Source organism: Gossypium hirsutum, chromosome A05 (genome assembly GCF_007990345.1).
Source record: "Gossypium hirsutum isolate 1008001.06 chromosome A05, Gossypium_hirsutum_v2.1, whole genome shotgun sequence".
In the NCBI taxonomy this organism is placed as follows: Eukaryota; Viridiplantae; Streptophyta; class Magnoliopsida; order Malvales; family Malvaceae; genus Gossypium; species Gossypium hirsutum.
In genome coordinates, this window is record NC_053428.1 from 2,007,316 (window position 1) to 2,028,503 (window position 21,188).

The window sequence follows — 21,188 nt, forward strand, 5'->3', positions numbered from 1 at the left end:
TAGTTTTGTTTACACAAATCTTATGTTGTTGATTAGTTTTTTTACTGGTTTTATGCTTTATAAAAATTCAATGGCTAAATGACAGTATAAATAAATAAAATTTTGTTACTATTCTTTTGTTGGGAATGTTTTTATACTTTTGCCATTATGGGAATCAGATTTTTTTGTTTTTTATTTGGTTCATAACGCTGCCACAAGCTAGCATGTTAATAGAGTGTCAATTCCTTGGAATGACAGCCTATTCAATAGATTCTTCAATACTATTTACATTTGAATATTTTTTTAAAAAAATACTGTATGGTTTTGATAGTATATATTATATATATAAAAAGCAAGAGATTACATAATATATTATTATAATTTTCATCCTAAATTTTAAATAAATATTGTTATACTTACATCTCATAAGTTTATATTGTAGGTAATACATTAAATTAAGAATTATCTTATAAGAGAAATATATTGTCATTTCTAATTCATACATTAAATTTATCTATTGTCTTAACATAACAATTTACATCTAAGAGAGCATGACATTTATAAGTCAATTGAGTTTTAAAGAGTATAATACTAATATCAAGATAACATGTGACGTTTGGGAGAAAATGAATAAAATACCATTTTTACTATCCACATAGGCTAAAGAATATAAATTCTCTCTTGAGATCTCCATCTACACTCACACTCTCATCAAAATCTGAGAAAAAAATAGGGGGGGGGGGAGTTAATGTCCATGTAAAGCAAGCAATAAATTCAGGGTTTTGGGGGGAAGGGTTATTTTTCTCTTAAAAGGTCATATAGCCTTCCAAACAAAACAAAGCAATACGGGGAATAGACAAGGACAGTTGCTTCCTAATCCTATCCTTCCCCAATGTATTGATGTCTGAGTCTCCCCTCCCATTTATGTTTAAGCAACATTGTCCCATTGCACTTGCACAACATGTCGTGTCCTGTTCCAAAATTTACATTAATTCGTAACATACCATACCCTTCTTTAAGTTTTATTTTTCCTTTTTTTCTTTTTTTACTTTCTTGTCCTTCTTTCATCAATTCACTCTTTACCCTACCTTCATCACCTCCTTTATACATTCATGTTTCCCTCATGTATGTCAATTTGTATTTCGTTCAAGATGATGCGTCACAATCTGTAATAAGTGCTATTCCCCCTTCTCCTAGACAATATTACTTCATGAATTTTAACGATACATTCAAAAATTTACTTTTGAAAATAACATTTGTTTTTTTTCCTGGGTGTTGGAATCAGTGAAATGCATGTGCGTAGATGTTTGTTTATGTTTATGAACTAACAACCCTAAAATTGATAACATGTCTGCATACATGGCATAGACAAGGCATAATCTGTTCTATGTCTAGTCTATTTCTGGGTATCATGCAAAATCTATTTCATATGCTCATGTTACTTTGAATCTGGTATACAAGTTGAGAGAAAAAAAAGACATTTAATGGGGATAAAAATAGATGTATTTACTGCATTGCCATGTAAATTTTGTTAAATGATTAGAGTTAGTTGAGGGAGGTGGATTCTTTCAAAAAAAAAGTTTTTAAAGTGTCGTTTATCGAGTAGTTGATCGAACTCCCAACAATATTAGAGGATTTTATCTATCGTCTCTATCAAGAGTCTTACAATGTTCACTGAAAAAGAGCGTCTCAAGGCATTGAGCTATATGTGGACACATGGCCACCTATTATGGGGACAAGAGCATCTTCGCTCATGGCGGGGTCTGAACCCTCAGACTCATATATAGTATTAAGGAGCAAGTGGAGTACCACTTGATCTAGCTCAAATATATGGCTTATATCCCTTAGATTAGTAGTTTGAATCTCCCACACGCAAGTATTTTACATAATTAATGCTATGCACTATTCTAACATTTGTCTCATAGGCCTCGTAGGTCATATCTCCATTGACCAAAACATTTTTCTTTCGTGAACCTTTCAAGGCTCTTGACAAAAGCAAAAGACAAAACCCTGATATGAAGATAATACCAACCACTGTTGGAGGTTTGATCAGTTGTCTAGTTGACGATAATTCGAAAATTTCTACCAAATGAATTGCACACTCCACACCAAATCTGATCTAAAATTATACCTCAAAAGTAACACAGTACTTATTCTTAATTAATACAGAAGATAAATGGGCGCAAATACTTCATAAACGAGCAAATATCGAATTATGATATGAAATATCAACTTTTAGGGGTTTCCTCCATTTGGTTACCCATCAGCTGCTCTGACAAAGAAGAATCAACAATTTTTAAGCATGAAATTGAGTATTCTATAGCTTAAATTAATTTAATTAATTAGAAGAGACAGAAGCAAAATACGAATAGACACGAAAGAGAAAAAAAAAAAACAGTGAGGAGTTATGATAAAAGAAAAGGAAAGAATAGCCAATTCACCAAAAAGAAAGAAAGACAGCAGTGTAATAGCAAAGAGAGCCCATTTTCATTGTTTATCAGAATAATAGCAATGGAAGATGACTTATGAAAAGATATGAAGAGAGCAGCCAGGGCCTAGCTAGCATTTCACTCGGCAAAAAACCGTGGCCCGAGCTTGAAAACCCGGCCACCCATCGACAGTAATGAGCCCCTGAAAATCAGGACAGTGTCGTTTTTGAGCCCACCCCACCTTGTGTAAACATGCTGGCAATGGTTAAGACCAGCTTTCATTTGCCCCACGTCTTGGTTGGAATGATGTGGACTGCCTGGTGGGCATAAATACTGCTTGTACATTACACTGCGACGACAATTTAACTCTATTGGCTGTGCTCTGAACCGACACCGATGGGGACATCTCCATTATCACTTTGGGGACTAACTACCAAGTAGTCTTCTATTTTTATTTCATTTTTCTGAAACCAAGGGAATATAACCAGAGGACTCTTGTTTTGCAACATGTATGAGAATGAGATATGATTATTAAATAAAAACATTTATTTAAGTTCTCAGGCTGTATTACTTGAAATTCTGCTATGGTTTTTGTTTTGATATAAACCAGAAAAAGAGTGTCAGCCTTTGATTGATACACAAAAACATGAAAAAAATTTCACTGCATGGACAATTTCAGAGATACTATGATTTCACTGCCAAGTAGTAAACGTTTTCTATGGTTTAATCATTTATGGCATATGGTGACATTGCGAAACCCAATAGTTGGAACTCAGCCCGATTAGGCCAGCGCAAGCCACCCCACTTTGCAGGAACTCATTAAGACCATTCTGGACATTCAACACCGTAATTTCTGAACCATTTTAACATTAAGTGGAGAATGGGAATATGGGATGGTTAATGGCTTGGATACAAGCTCAAGCATGCTCCCAAAGGGAATCAGTGATGACAGCGACACAAACAAAAGATGAACCAAAACGAAGACCTTTTAAAAATGGCGGTTCGTTTGAAAAACCGATTTACCCTCCTCACCTTCGATTTGGATAACATTATCATTACACAATGATGTTATATTTTTAAACTTTTACCTTGAAATTGAAAAAGACTACTTTGAAAATAGAAATTAATACTGACTAAAATCGGTTTAGGTAAACTTTTGTACTAATTTAGTGTATTAGATTGAGTTTTTTTTTTGTAATATTATTGGGATAAAAAAACCCAAGTTTGGTGAGCACTTTAATGAATTTTTTTCAACAATGTGCAAAAACTGTGGAGCTCTCGGGTTTGTCGGATTTAAATACTCATGAAACATCTTACAAAAAAAATAATAATAAGAAACAGTTGTCTTTGTCCTTTTTAGCTAATTCAGTTGAAAAGATGCGTTTTATAACGGCGAGAACAAATATGATTTTAAGGTCCCACCTAAGGTTAAAATACATGGGATACGATGAAACCATTCTGTGAGGCAACAATGGCCAGTGTTGCACAGATTTGTTCATGTAAACCTTATATAAATGATAGGATCAGCAATTCGTCCATGGACATGATGAACACTAAGGATTTGTTTAACTAAAACAAATATCATGTCAAAACTATGAAATGTATATAAGGTACGGTATATTTGCTACAATAATATAACTGTTGCTGATTTAGTTATTAGACAAACATCAAGGAAGAAAGATACTGTGTGTGTATAAATAACTGCACAGATAATTTATGGATCCCCTTCAACGCCGGTTTGCTTCATTTTCTATTGGCGATGAGGTAAAGATCTAAATTGAGTGATTTTGGTGACAAACGATGGAGCAGTCCACATATTTTGTATTTTACGAAACCTGAGTAATTCGAAATAATCAAATACCTCTCATGGCTTTTAACCCTTCATCCATCATTACAATAGCTTCATCATTTTCAAGCGTTCTTCGTGTTCTGGATCAAGTTTAGGTGGTGTATAAGAGCCATGGAGGTCCTCTACTATGTACTCCTGCAAAAGACCAATGTGAGATTTACTCAATAATGAGTAATGATAGGAATCAACGTACAATTACAAGGGTATTCTCTTCATCTTTACCTTAGTAAGTTCCCTCTTTGTAAGAATGTGGTAGTGTTTCTGCCAGATTCGCTGAATTGCCATTGTGGCAGCAAGCAAACCATAAGCTATCCCCAGAATGACAAAGATTACAACAAAAACCACGAGCAGTGCAAAGCAAGCTTCCATGGAAGCAGGAAAACAATCTAAGACACCCCAACCATAACAGCAATTCTGGCATCCAGCCATCCGTGCATCATTGCTATTGAAGGAGGTGCAATGTACAATGAGCCCAAAAAATCCAAGCAAGACAAAGAAGGCCAGCACACCTATAAAGCAAAGAGTTTATCACGTTACTGCGGTTGAAATTAGCATATGCTGCTAAAATTAGCCATTCAGCGCTATAAAAGTACAAAGGAACATTTGATGAGGTTCATGCAGAAAATCAGGGAAAGCTTACCAATGCAATAATAAAATGGTATAGGATGTTTCGATAGCATGCGATCCCAACCATCACTGAATGAATTTCGAAAAGCACCATCTTTGTCCATAACATATGCAAAGCCTCCTATTGCTGCAATTACCTGAAGAATAGATACTTGTTATAAGATAATCATCTCAAAGCAAATGAGGCAGTGATCTCAATCACACAGGTTCAAGTTTTCAATCTTCTGACTCCTCAATAACTAATACAAAGGGTAGGATGAAATTAGTTTTTTGACCTCTTTCTCCCTTCCATGCCCTGCCTTGATTTTGCCTTTGTTTTTTCCATCAATTGGAAGGCAAAACAATGAAACATGAGGGGTTAAGTTATTTTTAAAATAACCTATTGAGGATTGACAACATGCTGGCAGCAAAAAGTCCGAAATGCAATCACTGCCCTACTTTAACCAATATGGAACATCAAACAAAACGTAAAAAATGGAACTCAAAATCAAATTAAAGATAGCGCTTTGTAATCTACAAAACGAGTAAAAAGATGGGGGACCTTCTGCAAGTAGTCACTACCTTAACCCAACAATTAATCAACAAATACACAGATTTTAAAAAAATCAATGAATGTGAAGAAGAGTAGTAAATTAACAGGTATGCAATAACCATCTAAGCCTGCTCAATGTAGGGCAGAAGACTTAGAAGACTTACAGTTTGTACTGCCAAGAACACAAGAAAGACATCTCTTGCCACGAAAATTCTGAATTTTAATTTACGCCAAGAGTTGTCCTCGAATAATTCAACTCGAAGGTGAAACCGAGCCTTGCAAGTTGTACAATGAGAGAAGGAAAATCCTTCCTATCAAAGAATTAGATCAATCACAAGGTATTAACACACAAATTTCACAAAGAAACTAGCAGCCTTCCCATGCTGTTGCAGAAACAAGATTAATTTACCTTTACCGATCTCCAATGATCAAGGCAAGCACGATGAACGAACTGCTGAGTGCCTTTGCACATGCATGGAGATATCAGTTCATCATCTATGAGAACGAAACAACCATATTAGCACAAGGTTCAGATGCGGATAACAATCATATAAGTACAACAGGGAATATGAGTCGAAAAATATCAATGTTAGTACGGGTTTCCCTATCCTGAATACAATATAAAACAACTTTATGATAATGTTCACAAACTTAAGCTGAAACACGAAAAATCGACAATTAACATTTTAAGAAACAAAATCAAATGAGAGAAAAATTACCTTCTTCGCCATCGCACTCGAGGCAAATACGACAACAAGGAGCAGAAACATTCTCAATATCTTCATTCCTAATCTCAGTCGAACTGACCGGCGACGACGAATCGACCGGGTTTTCTAAAAGAGGATCAGAGTCAGTAAGGTTTCTTTCATCTGCTGATTCTAGTTGCAATTCCCCCGTCATTGATCGGAATAAATAAAATCACAGCAAAATATCAATAACCAAACTTTAAAAACAACAAAGCGATCATAAAATTCTGATGCTTTAATCCCGAAAACAAACAAAGAGAGTGAAAGGAATAAATAATTCGAGTCTTTGAGTCAACAAAAAGTAGAGAATTTTCCGAATGAAAATTGGGCTAAAACGTAATTAGATTAGGCATTATTTCATAGAGTCAAATTAGGTTGGATTGATAAATTATTATATTTTAGGGTAATTTCACTAATTTATTGGTATGTTTATATTTTAATCACTCAATGCTAAAAAGTTTAAAAATGGTTATTAAACTATTCTAGAGTTTTCTTTTCAAGTCATTGAACTATTTGAATGTTTTTATTTAAGTCATTAGACTCTTAAGGTTTTCATTTTTTTAAGTCCAGTTAGAGAATTTCAAGCGACAATTTAACGATTGATACGGATGATCGGTACCCATTAACGAATAGAATAACTTACCTTAGATCCAAGTCAATATGACAGTTAGTATCTGAGATCAAAGAAAAAAATTGTTTAGAATTTAATTTACACATTTGTGACGTTAAAAACTGTTTCATAAAAAACGAATTATAAAAGAGAAGCGAAATAAAAGCTTTCAATTGGTGTAGTGATGCAAGTAGAGAAAGGCATACAAAAGCAATTTTAATAGCTCAATAAGTTAAATGAAAACTTTCGAATAGTTCAGTAGCTATTTTATAATTTTTTAAAGTTAAATGACTAAAACTTAAATTTAAGGGTAAACTATCAAAATAGTCACTTTTGTTTTCCTTAGGTTACATTTTGGTCACTTATGTTTGAAATTTTACATTTTAGTCACTTACAATACTGTCTTGTTATATTTTAATCACTAAGTCATTAATTGTCGTAAAGGGCGTAATGGTAAGTTAACATGTTAAATCATCATTTCAAACGAAAATTTTAAGTTAAATTATATAATTAGTCCCTATATTTTTTGTTTTGAGCAATTTTTTTTTGTTTTATGTTTTAACTTTTCTTTTTTTATTATTATTTTTCATTCTCTTCTCATTCCCTCTCTGTTTTCCTCCATCCTCCATTTTTTTTATCTTAGTTTTTCTATGTTTTTCATTTCTCTTAACAAAACTTTTTTATGGTTCTGAAACAAGAAAACGGAAAAGCTAAAACCAATATAAAATTTGCCTCGCACATTCTCACCCCACAATTACAAATCCTTATCATCCACTATCGCTTTGATGGACCAATTCAGTTCTCTTAATGATCTAGTCCACAAGCTCGCCTGTAACACCGTCTACCAGTATTCCGAGCCTAGAATAAGGTACAAGGCATTACCGAACTTAATATGATCAATCATGTAAAAATCAGCCATAAAATTTCTTTTAAATTAAAAACTTTCATACATATGTTTAACGTCCCTTATATGGGCCTACGGGGCCCAAAACATACATTCAGGGTGGTTCGGGACCAAACCGTAAACATATGAAACTTTTGCAACAATTAGAAAATTTTCACACTTTGGAGAGTCACACGCCCGTGTTTTTACCCCATGTAACTCTCTGTTTATAACTTCATCACCTTTGTCAGTCATACACTTCATATAAATAATAATAAACATATATTGGCTCAATTCTCATTAAATTTCTCATATATATACACAATTTCACGTTCTGTAATCATACAACATATATCAGCCATATCTCTGTAATCTAAGTATATTTTCATAACAACTTATCTGGATTTCATACTATTTCATATTTAAGCTTAAATAACCAAAGTATTTGAAATATCATCTTTATGCAAATAGTACACATGAGGTATATAATTCTATAATTATGAATAAACACATTTATCAAACATTTTCCATATTCATATATCAATGTCTCATGTCTCCATATATCAATAACCATCATTTTCATGAATTCCGAGTTCAATTTCATAATTATTTGTCGCGTGTTCAATTTATTCCATGTCGAAACTTTATTCATTAAAACATTTGAATTATCAATACATATGGACAGTACATTCAAGATGAACAATTATATAATCACAAATGAATTTATTTATCAATCAAGTTCTATACTTATATCTTATCAACTCGTACTTCCTTGTATCACATAATTCCATGTAACACTTACCAAACTTTGTCAAATTAGTGAACTCCTTATGGAATTGAGTACTTCATTTACTCGATGCTATAGTTCAACTATGGTCTTACACATCTTCACATAATGATGCCATAGCCCAGCTATAGTCTTACACATATTCATATATCGATGCCATGGTCCAGCTATGGTCTTACATGTAATCACATATCACATATCACATATCGATGCCATTGCCCAACTATGGTCTTACACGAATCACATATCTCACTGATGCCATATCCCAGATATGGTCTTATACAGTAGCATATATCACACAGATGTCATATCTTAGATATGGTCTTATACGGAAATCACTTGTCTCTTGTAGCCGAATATTCACTGATCAGGTAGCCGAAGCTACCATTTTTCACTGATCAGGTAGCCGAAGCTACCACTTTTCACTTTCACTTGTCCTTGATCAAATAAGTGTAACCGAAGCTATTACTTATCACTTTCACTTATCACTGGTTGCCATAGTCCAACCATGTTCTTTTCTGTCAATTCACCTTGTCACTGAACTGAAGTGCTCAATTTGATCATTTATTCAATTTTCATGCTTTTACATTATTCACAATTTTATCATCAATACATATCAAATAACACATCATGAAATTCATAAAATTAACAAATAAGCACTAAAATTTAGTCATATAAACTCACAAGTTCAATTTTTGTATTATAACGATAACCATAATTTCATAATAAATATTCCAAATAAAATATTATATCATTTCTAATTCAACACTTATTGATTATAATCGGGCATGTGATCAATTTATACACGAGTCATTCATATATTTTTCCTCCTCCTCCTCTCCATCCACATCCTTGGTATAAATAACACACTTGTAAGTAACCTTATTCATAATTTTCACTAATTACTTATGTGAATATTCAAGCTATCCACCCGTATCATAGTCACTAAATTATTTATATCTGGATCTACGGAAATTCAAATTAAGATCCGCTAATTTTCCCTGAAACTAGACTCACATATATTCTTATCATAAAATTTTAAAATTTTTTGGTTTAGCCAATAAGTACAGTTTATTCTTTAAAGTCACCCCTATTCTGCTGTCTGACAGTTCTGACCCTTCTTCACTAAAAATTAATTATCTCTTCATACAGGATTCGAATAATGTTCTCGTTTGTTTCTCTTTGAAATAGACTCATTCAGGATTCTAGACATATAAATTTAAGCCCATAATTATTTTTATTTAATTTTTTATTATTTTTCAAAGTCAGAATAGGAGAACCCAAATTCATTCTGACATTGTCTCACAAAATTCATTATATCTAATGATTTACAGATCCATTGCTTACACTGTTTTTTCTATGAGAAACTAGACTCAAAAATATTTAATTTCATATTTTTTAATCTTCTAATTCGATTTCTAAAATTTATGGTGATTTTTCAAATTTAGTCTACTGCTGTTCAAACTTATTTTAGTGCAAGTGTTTATTACCATTTTTCCCCTAAGCTTTTAATAATTAACATTTTGTCTCTACTCAATTAGCCTCTTAATTGAGCTGATTTTTCTCAATTAACACTTTATTCTATCACTTTAAACTACTTTGCAATCATTGGAAATCATAATTTTAGCACTAGACTTTAATTCCAAACATTTTCACAATTAGGTCCTTAAATCAATTTCCATCAATTTTACTTGATAAAATTATCATATATCAAAACTAAAGCTTCAATTCTATGTTTATTCATCATGTGCTTCCAGCACTCATCCATAAAAACTTTAAAATTTAGCCACGAAATCAAAAACTAATGAAATAGTAAGTTGGACCCAATTGTAAAAGTTGAAAAATATAGAAATTTTAAGGAGAAAGCAAGAATTAAACTTACATGAAGATAGAGTATGAAAACCAGCTTGAACCCTCTTCCATGGCTGTTTTTCAGCTGATGAAAATGAAGAGAATTGAAGAGAAATCTAGATTTCCAATTTAGTCCCATTTTTATTTAGCTAAATTTGGCAATTTTTTCAAATTTGCCCTTATTTCACCCATTTCCTGATTTTTCTCAGCTATTGCCGCCCAAAATATCTCCTTTGGGCTTATCTTCACTTTAGGTCCTTCCTCATTTGAAAATTGAGCTATTTAATCCTTTTAGCAACTTTTACGCATTTTCCAATTTAGTCCTTTTTATTTAATTAACCATCCAAACGTCAAAATTTTCTAACAAAATTTTACTACTACCTTATTGACACTCCGTCAATATTCATAAAAATATTTATTGCTCGGTTTATAACACTGAGATCTCAATACCACTTTTTCTCAATTTCTTGATCAAATAAATCTTTATAAAACACAATTTACTATTTCAAAATATTTTAAAAACTACATTTGGCTCGTAAATATTAAATAATATAATCTACGAGTTCATTTTTTGAATTTGATGGTCTTGGACTACTATTTTCGACACTGTTGAAATTCGGGCTATTACATCGCCCCACTCAAAGACCTCGCTAGCCGTGACTTATGGCAATCCACTCTCAACAAAGTTTCCTAAGCCCATTCCCGAAACCTCCTAACCAACTCCCATGACCACCTTATCTACCTTACCTACAATATTCTCGTCCTCTTAAAACTACGTTGTTTCATAGATTCTTCAAACAAGCTCAACACTCTTAATGACTAAAATGACTACCATACAAAACGTACCCTCAATTTTATCCAAACCAATTTGGTTCCATGCTCTCTTTCTCTCTTTGGTTCATCCATGCTTGGCTTCCAATCAAGCTTGCTTGAAAATATTTTAAAAGGTTTAGATCAATTTTATCGCTTGTTTAATTTTATTTGTCAATAAATAAAAGAGAAGGAAATGAATAATTTACACAATTCTGTCAAAATTTGGAAAAGGAAAACAATTTTTTTTGAATATAAAAAAATCAATTTATGTTTAGAGTTGATTAATGATATGGTTTTTTTTATATTGATTAGTTATATCTAGTTTTAGTTGCAAAATTAGGTTATATTTAAATCGAGATTTGATTTGAGAATGATTGATATTCAGTTTTGAGTGAAATTCAATTTAGGAATCATGTGAAAGAAACAATGATTTGGTTTATTTGGTGGGTAAAGATTATACATTTGTACTGAAGAATATGAGAAGAGAGAAAAATAAAGGAGAAAAATAAGAGAATGAAAATAAAGAAAAAAATAAAAAAAGTACAAGGACTAGTTGTGTAATTTGACCTAAAATTTTAGTTTGATATGATGAAATAACGGGTCATGTCAAATTGTCGTTACATCATTAACAGCAGTTAACAACTCAGTGACCAAAATGTAAAGAAACGATAACATAAGTGACTAAAATATACCCTGAGATAAATAAAAAAGACTATTTTAAAAGTTAACCCTAAATTTAATAATAGTTTAGTGACATTACGAGTAATTTATGTTGTATTTTATTACTTACAACTTCCAAGGATAAAAATATATATAATATTTAAAAAAATTTCCTGGATCTTAGTTTGAACAATTTCGGCCCACCCTTAAAACTGGTTTTCGGCCCATATTTCTATTATCAGCAGAGCAAGTTTGAACAATTGAAAGGATTTTAAACAAAATCTAATTAAGGTTTAAATTATAAAATAAATATTTTAATTTTAAAGAAATCATCATTCTTGAAGACTAAAGAATTTCAGAGCAAGGGAACAAAATAAATTTACAAAATTTTTAAAAATTAATTTTATTAAGTTTTTATTATATTTATTCATTTTGATATAATACTTAAAACTATCCACAGTTTCTCTCTAACTCTTAAATAGGAGGATTATATGTTTCAATACACTCAAACTCGTGTCTTCTTACACTGGCAATAATATTGATGTCAATCGATTAAAGTAGTAAAGATTGAAAAAATTGATGGTTAAATATTTTTTTTAAAAAATAAGAATAATGAAAAGCAATTAATAAAAGAATAGAAAATAAGCAATTCAAAAAGTAAAAGACTAAAAATTTGAAGAAATAAAAGTAAAAGGACACATCAATAAGCAGAGGGACTACCTTTAAAACTTCTAAAAACGAAAACTTTTCAAAATTCAAAAGAGAAAATTGCTGCGAAGTGCGAGAATGGTCCTATTTAAAATTGATGTCCCCTTTGAATACGATTTGACGTCGTTTAACTTTATTTAAAAGTCGTCGGGTTGGGTTTTCGAAAGGCCCATGTCCTCAGTCTTCATCTTCCTACGCTTTCCACATTTGACGGGATATTTTTGTATGTTCAGATCTGAACTATTTCATACCAACTATAATTTTTAAATCAAAAAATTGGGTTAAATGAATATTATTATTTACAAAAATTTATTTTGGCTCACAGATATACAGTAAATAGTAGCAGTTGGTATCTTACAACTGTCATGCATTTGGGGAGACTAAAAAGACTTTTTATAAAGCACACCACCAATTGGAAATTTCAAATTAAAGAAACTAAATTGCAATTTGTCGTGTTTCCGATTATTCGTATAATTTCTAAAATCAAACCTCAATTGCAGACGGTGGAAATGAATTCTATAATTGATAAATGCTTTAATGTTATGTTTTTAAAAAATAATAATAGTAAACATAATTGTATTACACAATTTATATTAATTTTTACAATTTTTTATTGTACATGATTATGATTATTTATGTCGGTCTCAAAGTCTAATCATTCGTAGTTGTCATGGATAGATTTTAATTCATTTAATTTAATTTGTCAACTTTAATTTAAATAATGTCAGTTCTCAATCTGATTGTACTATAATAGTTTTATTCTACTTTGTGATTATTCCTACAATTTATTTGTGTTATATTATTTTAATACTTGTGATTATTCAAATGTATTTTATATTATACTTTGATTATATTATACTTATATAGCTCTTGAAAATTGAGATAAAAAAATATTAATCTATCAAATTAAAAATTAAAAGAATAAAAATAAACCCATGCCATTCATTAAATATTTAAATCCTTCTAATGAAATTAAAAATAACAATATAATAGCAGATCAAAACACAAGACAAAACTAACTAAAGGTTAAACTGTGTCTGTAATGTTAATTGCTGTTTTTAAGGAGAAAATGCATGCATTAATCTTTTAATGTGAGGTGATGTCAATCCAGTGGGACAAACGGGTCCAATTTGTATACTTTTTAAAACTTTTTCTCTATAAAAAAATATCGATGCATGCATGAATTCCTCTACTTTAATTACTGTTACTGTGGAAAACATGTTTTAAATGAACCAGTTTTCGCTTTAGAAGATAATGGAAGACAAATCAAAACTCGTTTATTATTGTTACAAAGAGCATACAAACAGAATCGACGTAGCAAATTGACTAGAAATCAAATGGCACATAGTTTCATTAATTAATAATTACCACCGAAATGATAACCAAAAGAATATTCCTTTTTCCGTGACCATTAATATTTTATATTAAAAGGTTTTTTATTAAAAATAAATAAATTATGATTATGGATTAAATTCATTCAATTATTGTGATAACTAATGAAATAATTAAATAATAACACATGCTACATGTATTTAAAGTTGGCATATAAATACCACTAATTTTTTATAGTAGGAAATTTCAACAAAATAGATAGATTAATTTATATTTTTTTTTAAGTATAAATGCTCCCTTTGTACTTTTACCATATAGGTTTCTTCTTCCTTTAGCTACCTTGAGTATGCAGGGCGCCATGTAAGAGACTTAGACCCTGCAAATGAAGAAGCAAAAGAGCTTAGAACTTGGAAATATGGGGAAAGCGGGAAACAATTAAAGTAAATATCATATTAAGGAGATGATGGAATTACTGTTGAAATTCTATGTTGATGGAATCAACAGCTATATTAGTAATCCCACCAAAAGCTGTCTCGGATAAGACGATGGTGGTTGATTGAGTCGAAGGAGGAGACTGTGCAGTGGGAGCATAATCAACAATCTTGACTTGGATTGTCTGGTCCTCAACACAAGTCCCAGGCTGCGAAGCACTGATGCATCGTACCAGGTATTGCCTGCCGCACGATGCTCCATTGTCCCATATCCCATCTCCAGCTGCTGCGAACAAATTGCTCGATGGGAACTGGGTTTGATCGTCACCATAACACGCCGTCGCTGGACATATAGCAGTCGAGTTATTACTTTTCAGAGCTTAAATTATATGCTGCTCTTGTGGAAAAGATCAAGTATACTTACGTAAATATGGTGGGCTGTACTGGGCAGCAGTGCCAACATCGGCATAAGAGAAATAGACAAGCTGGGAAAGAATGAGGACATATGAAACAAGTTGAAAAACTGGGCATTGCTGGGTCTGCATCTTTGTAAACTAAAGATGGATATGAAAGGAAAAATAAAAAGGATAAGTTCTTTCCTGCCGTTGGCAACAATGAAGCCTAAAAATCGTATTTCGTATAATATAATATTTTCCCCTTTTAAGTCAACTTCGTAAATATTTGGATTAATTCAAACTCGGGGTTGGAATCTAAATTGGTACCAAATTTAATTTTTTTAATTAAGTCTTCTATTAACCTAATTATCAGCTTAACATTATGTACTAGGTCAAATTTGATGACAATTAAATATTAAATACATTCGTATTTATTGTATGCACAAATTAAATATGATATGTTAAAAAAATAATCTTAAATTTAAATGATATTTTAAATGTACTTCAAGTCACATTTGAATTAAAATTTATAGTCCAAAACTAAAATCTAGAATATGAGAGCTTAATCAGAAATTTAAATCATAATTTTGGGACATTATGAAATTAACCTTGAGTTTTGTAAGGGAAAGGTTAGCTGGAATTTCGCTCTAAGTGAAATATTATACAAGAAAGTGACTGTCGAGCTACCGTTTGAGAGGCTTATAGATAGGTTTGAATTGTCAGACCCTAGTAAATTTATCGAATGATCTTATTTTTACGGTGGAGTTGGGTGTCCTCACTTTTCTAAGCGTCACCACCCTAAAAATCCCCTAAAAAAAACAATTTTTTGGTGCCTCCTAACAAATTGGTAGCACCGGATTGAAGTGTGTAAAGACAAAATATTCGGGGACCTGATGAAGTAATTAACTTTTTTAGATTGGTTGAAAAAAGTGCACATGAGAGTATTGCAACACTAATTAAACTTTTAATCTATTTACATGTTAAGTCTATACCCTTTTGAAATTAAATTTAAATAGCCTCTAAAAGATACAATAATAACAAAAATAAACTTTTCTCAGTTTTCTTTAAAACAATAAACTTAAAAAATTATATAAAATACTTACTTAAATTACCCAAATATATCCCTCAAAAAACTTCTTTAACGTTATCTAAATTTCAACATTTTCAATTCATTCCCTAACATATTTGAATTTAGATAAACTTGAGGAAAATTTTTAATGGACATATTGGGTAATTTAAATAAGAAATTTATATAACTTTTTAAGTTTATTGTTTTCAAAAAATAAAAAAATAAAAAAAATTTATTTTTGTTATTCTTATATCTTTTAAGAATTATTTAAATTTAATTTAAAAAAAGGATAAACCTAACATGCAAATAAACTAAAAGTTTAATTAGTGCAACAATACTTTCACTTTTCAACAAATCTATTTCATCAAGTTCATGAATGTTTTGCTCCTACATGTTTCAATTTAGTGTCGTCAAATTGTAAGGTAACAGCAAAAAATTTATTTTTTCTTTTGAATTTTCAGGTGATGCCACTTGAAAAATTGATGGCACCCAATTTCACTATAGAAATAAAATGCTCTCATAATTAATCTTGAAGTTAAGTCATTTTTATAATTTTTTAAATTTATAGGTCAGATTCCTAAAAAAAAAAAAAAACCAACTTATCACGCGGAATCACATGAAGATTATTTTGCTTTATAAGGGAGGCAGGCCCTTTCATGAAAATGAAGTAAAACGATTTTGATAAGGCCTAATTAATACCGGAAGAGACAACAATTAATCGTAAAGGGTAAGGATTTTGAATAAGCAGCGATTTGGGTGGTTTGTTAGTTTACCTCATGACAAAGAAAGCCAAGTGTGGAAGAGTCGTATGTATTTAAATATTATATTTATTATCAACCAACCTAATAACTAAAAGTTTCAATTATTCAATCACAGCAATAAATGCGGTTGCCTTGACTTGAGAATATAATAGTTCTGGCGGGTGGGTTTTGACCATTGACCCAATTATTGTCACCTGTTCATAAAGTAACTATTTTAGAAGCAGTTTTAGTTTTGCCAATGACACTCTCATGAATTCAAAACTTAGCAAATATGATTTCATAAAATGTGCTCTTACCTTGTCTAGAAAAGTAGACGTGTGTAGTACTAGCCAGGCAAATAATATAATATTCTATACATTGTTCATATATTAAATCGGGTTTCCATGTTTGAATTTACCCCAAAACCGCGAAAGCACAATAAATAATAAAACATAATCACTTCCATAGCTTCCGTAAGGACATGTTCTTCTCGCTCTCCTTCTTCATTACTTTCGCCACCGCCATCTCAAAATCTTCTTGTGTTACGTGGACTCTCCTTTCCCTCAAAGCAAACATTCCTGATTCTGTGCACACAGCCTGCAAGAAAACGGAATAGAGTTTTTCACAAATTAGCACAAACACAAACCAGTTAAGAATCAAAAGCCTATGGCCTTAAGTCTGATTATCCAACTTATGTACTAATAAATCATCTCTCTATGCGGTTTGGGAGTTGGGGTAAGGGAAGGAGATAGGAAACTAGAAGAAAAGATGCTATTCACAGCTTGCCAACCATATTCTAAATGGAAGCAAGATGTCTGCATATCCAGAAGCACATCTTATTATCTGAAAACATACCTTAAGCTCTGCACCAGAAGCACCGTTCATCTTCTCAGCAATCTTCTTTAGATCAATCCCTCTCATCAAATTCATTCTTCTAGAATGTATTTTTAAGATGTCGAAACGAGACTGCATATAATTGAACAGACAATATAAGTACCTAAAGAGACATAAGATGCATTCCAGAAATAAGAGAGATTCTGGTACACGCGTAGGAGCAAACACTGCTACTATGGGACTGCTCTATTCACTGCATATTTTTCATAATACCCAGAACGGGTTGAGAAGAAAAAAGACCAGGGCAAAAGAACCAGAACAAGTACGTTACTGAAAAAATTTGGCTATCTAATGTGATTCAAAATGACAGAAGTTTCTATTGTGTAGTGGTAGCGCATTAAAGAAGCAATAGCACGTGAAAGATAATTGTCACTTGGACTGTAAAGTGAGTGAACGGGTAAACTTCCAACAAAGATATGCTCAATTTCTCAAAACTTTTCCATATATTTGGAGGGTTGCAGCTCCGTATTGATGTTGGATATGTATCAACTTCATTACTCAAACTCGGGTGCAAGTGACAGTTGCATGTATGCATCCAGCAAAGGTCTGTTGAATTATTTTCAAAAGTTATGTATTTGGAGGATCAAACTACCCATATCCATATATGGGTCAAATACAACCGCTTCAAGGACAATGTAAGAGTTGAAGCAATACAGAATCAAAGATTCACCAAATTCTACTGTGCAAATTATTGTTTCTCCGGAGTAAGCGACACTGCACAGTAAGTTTAATAGGACATGATTCTTATTTATTCTGAGGCTGCCACATAGTCGCTGGAACAGAAGCCTGAGAACCCTACCAGTCAATCATGCATAATAAAGATTATGAATTCGAAGAAGTGCAATATTTTAAGTTCAAACAAAATCCTTTCATGCCTTTTTTCTTTAAACATTCTATAAGAACAAAGTGGGAATCTGGGTGTGGCATTATATTAACCCTAACATGAATAAAATAGACAACAGTACTAAAATACTTGAAAGAACATAACAATGATGACATTAAATGGCAAGTACCTCCTCATTAGGATTTGGAAATTCAATCTTCCTGTCAATTCGTCCTGGCCTAAGAAGAGCTTGATCCAAGATATCAATCCGATTGGTGGCCATCAGAACCTATGATTCAATGCACAAAAGCAGGTAAGGAAACAATAAATTAAATTATGCAGACTATAAGGTGGTCTTGCTATTTCATTGAACGTTTATTTCTGTCAAGTAATTAATACCTTGATCTTGTTAGATGCTTCAAATCCATCAAGCTGGTTGAGAAGCTCCAACATTGTTCTCTGTACCTCACTGTCGCCATTGCCACTTCCAGATTCCATTCGAGCGGACCCAATGCTGTCTATCTCATCCATAAATATGATTGATGGGGCGTGCTCCCTGAAGAAGGGAGGAGAAAAACAGAGGAGGGAACTACTTTAAGTGCAAAAATAATACAAAACAAAGGTACAACAGTGTGACAGATAATCAGACAGAAGCGCTTTACTTTTTTGTCCAGATAACAAGTTACTAAGACATTTAGGGACAGAAAAAGGTTCCTTCTCTTCAAACTCAAAAATAAAAAGGGATTTAAAATAAAAATTTATATATCACAGATATTTAAAAAGAGTTTTACTTAGCTAGCATATAATATGTTTTGCCCGGATAACAAGCAAGGAAGAAGAGCAACCTGGCCATAACGAAAAGTTCTCTAACCATTCGAGAGCCCTCTCCAATGTATTTCTGAACTAACTCAGAACCGGAAACCCTGATAAAAGTACAATCAGTATGATGGGCCACAGCTCTAGCCAATAGAGTTTTTCCTGTACCCGGTGGTCCATACAACAGGACGCCCTATAATTTATGACAGGGCAAGTGTTAGTCTTACAATGCAATGATATGAGAAGCAAATTGAGAAAATGCTATAACTTGGAAGTACGCTAGTACCTTTGGCTGAGCTATTCCAAGACTTTCAAACAATTCAGGGTGTTTAATTGGAAGTTCTATAACCTGAAAATTTTACACCATCCACATTGCAGGTGTAAAAAATTGAACCAATTCGGTTATAATGGAGAACCATAAGAGATAAAGTAAAACAAAGAAAGCAGTAAGGCAAATATGATCAAAATAAGGAAGTGAGAGAGAAACCTCTTTTATCTCTTTAATTTGTTGGTCGAGACCACCAATCATGTCATACGTAGAATCTGGTACTTTTTCAACTTTCATAAGATTAACCAAGGGATCTACTTTGCTCGGTAAGATCAGATGGAGAACATAGCTGTCATTGCGAAGAGCAACTCTAGTGGATGGTGTGATTTTTGTGATATCAATATTCTTATCAATATCGACAACATATTTTCCTTCTGGATGAACCTATACAAGAAATTACAAAAGAGTAAAGAGTAAGAATGAAATATGAAATCCAGAAAAGACATGGATTACAGAATAAGAAAATGATTACAGTTTTAAAATCTTATGCTGATACCAAGTTCTTAGTCTGCAAGAATATGTTATTCCCATTTTAATGACAAAGAGAGAGCTTGGAAGGATCACATACCTTGACTAAGACCTTGTTTTTACCCATAACTTTCACAACCTCGCCAACATAGGATCCAGGTTCCTGAAGCAGCTGCAGTTCCTCTCTAAGCATTCTCACTGACCAATATGCAAATATAGTAACTAATTATGCACGAAACAGACTAAAAGAATGCACCAGAATAAAGAAAACGTTCTCTTGAAAAAGCATCTCTTCCCCTGATCAAGAAAAAAAAAAAATCTTGTTCCCTAACCATAAACAGAAGGCCCCTAACAGTATTGTCAGATGTACCAGACTATCAAACTAAAAATGCAATGATGTCCAAATAGGCCCATCCCCCTTCCAATCAGAACAATTCTAAACAGGTAAACAACAAGCAAATGGGCAATAAGAATATAAGGTTACTACACAGCTTCAGTAATCAACTATATGAGCATTCCATTTTAAACCTCACACAGTTTCCATCCATACAGAAAAAAATGGCCTTTCTAAGCTCAACCAATAATTTGCATAATTTTTCATTATCTTTCAACTTCTCCAGATGGAGTTGAATTAGAATACACAAGGTTCCCAATTATCCCAATTGCAGCAACTAAATCATTATCAGATCTAGCACAAAGTCATATAACCCAGCGAGATCAATATAATCCTTTTGTTGCACTGCTTTTTTTTTATTATTATCAACATATAGAATCCAATTCTCAATGTAACCAGCAGATGCGTTCACCGCCTTAACCTCTAGAAATTAGTAAACAATAATCTTCTTCTTACCAACCTTTATTCAAATATCACTATTTTCTCACAGATCAAAATAACAAGGTAACGACTTCTCCTAAAAATAAACCAAAACCCTAGTCCCAAATTAGCAATCGAAATCAACCCATAATTAAATAATATGACAATAAATAGAGGCAAACGAAATAGATAATGGTTAGAGAACCTTGGGAATTGAGCTCGTTGCGTTGGGCTTCAAGACGGTTGAGATTGTGGGTTTTTTGGCGGAGGTTGAGCTGAAGCTCGTGGATGTGTTGGATATAGTATTGCCGGAGCCCTTCCCCTTGCTTGGCGCCGCTCTTGGCGGTGCATATCTCTTCCGCCGATGCCGCTTGCTTCCTCTCGATATCCACCGTCGCCATTGAGTATTGATGCTTCTTAGTTATTTTTTTGTACTGTACTACAAATCCCGGGGATTTTGAAGAAAGGGGTCGCGGAATTCCGAATAAAAACAAATTCAATTTTGGGTTTATATACACAAAGTCTCCCCTCAGTGTTCGCGGAATTCATGGGCTTTGTGGCGGTGATGATAAATGAGCTGGGCCTATTTTTATTATATGTTTTC

General features: G+C 32.5%; 3 protein-coding genes across 3 annotated transcripts; all 3 read right to left on the reverse strand.

Moving 5' to 3' along the window:
• Positions 1-3,992: 3,992 nt before the first annotated feature.
• On the reverse strand, positions 3,993-6,515 carry LOC107907256 (uncharacterized). Its single transcript, XM_016834545.2, has 6 exons — positions 6,136-6,515; positions 5,826-5,911; positions 5,581-5,727; positions 4,898-5,021; positions 4,480-4,766; positions 3,993-4,392 (listed from the first exon to the last, which is right to left on the reverse strand). The coding sequence occupies exons 1-6, from the start codon at positions 6,314-6,316 to the stop codon at positions 4,300-4,302; spliced, it is 918 nt and encodes a 305-aa protein (XP_016690034.1). The 5' UTR covers positions 6,317-6,515; the 3' UTR covers positions 3,993-4,299.
• A 7,488-nt stretch (positions 6,516-14,003) lies between these two features.
• Positions 14,004-14,983, reverse strand: LOC107907254 (EG45-like domain containing protein). The gene is made up of 3 exons (XM_016834544.2): positions 14,662-14,983; positions 14,280-14,580; positions 14,004-14,182 (listed from the first exon to the last, which is right to left on the reverse strand). The coding sequence occupies exons 1-3, from the start codon at positions 14,780-14,782 to the stop codon at positions 14,176-14,178; spliced, it is 429 nt and encodes a 142-aa protein (XP_016690033.1). The 5' UTR covers positions 14,783-14,983; the 3' UTR covers positions 14,004-14,175.
• A 1,731-nt stretch (positions 14,984-16,714) lies between these two features.
• On the reverse strand, positions 16,715-21,140 carry LOC107907252 (26S proteasome regulatory subunit 8 homolog A). Its single transcript, XM_016834541.2, has 9 exons — positions 20,790-21,140; positions 19,871-19,968; positions 19,462-19,686; positions 19,261-19,323; positions 19,004-19,167; positions 18,558-18,714; positions 18,349-18,447; positions 17,297-17,407; positions 16,715-17,038 (listed from the first exon to the last, which is right to left on the reverse strand). Exons 1-9 carry the CDS (start codon positions 20,983-20,985, stop codon positions 16,898-16,900), a joined length of 1,254 nt encoding a protein of 417 aa, XP_016690030.1. The 5' UTR covers positions 20,986-21,140; the 3' UTR covers positions 16,715-16,897.
• Between the last annotated feature and the right edge of the window lie 48 nt (positions 21,141-21,188).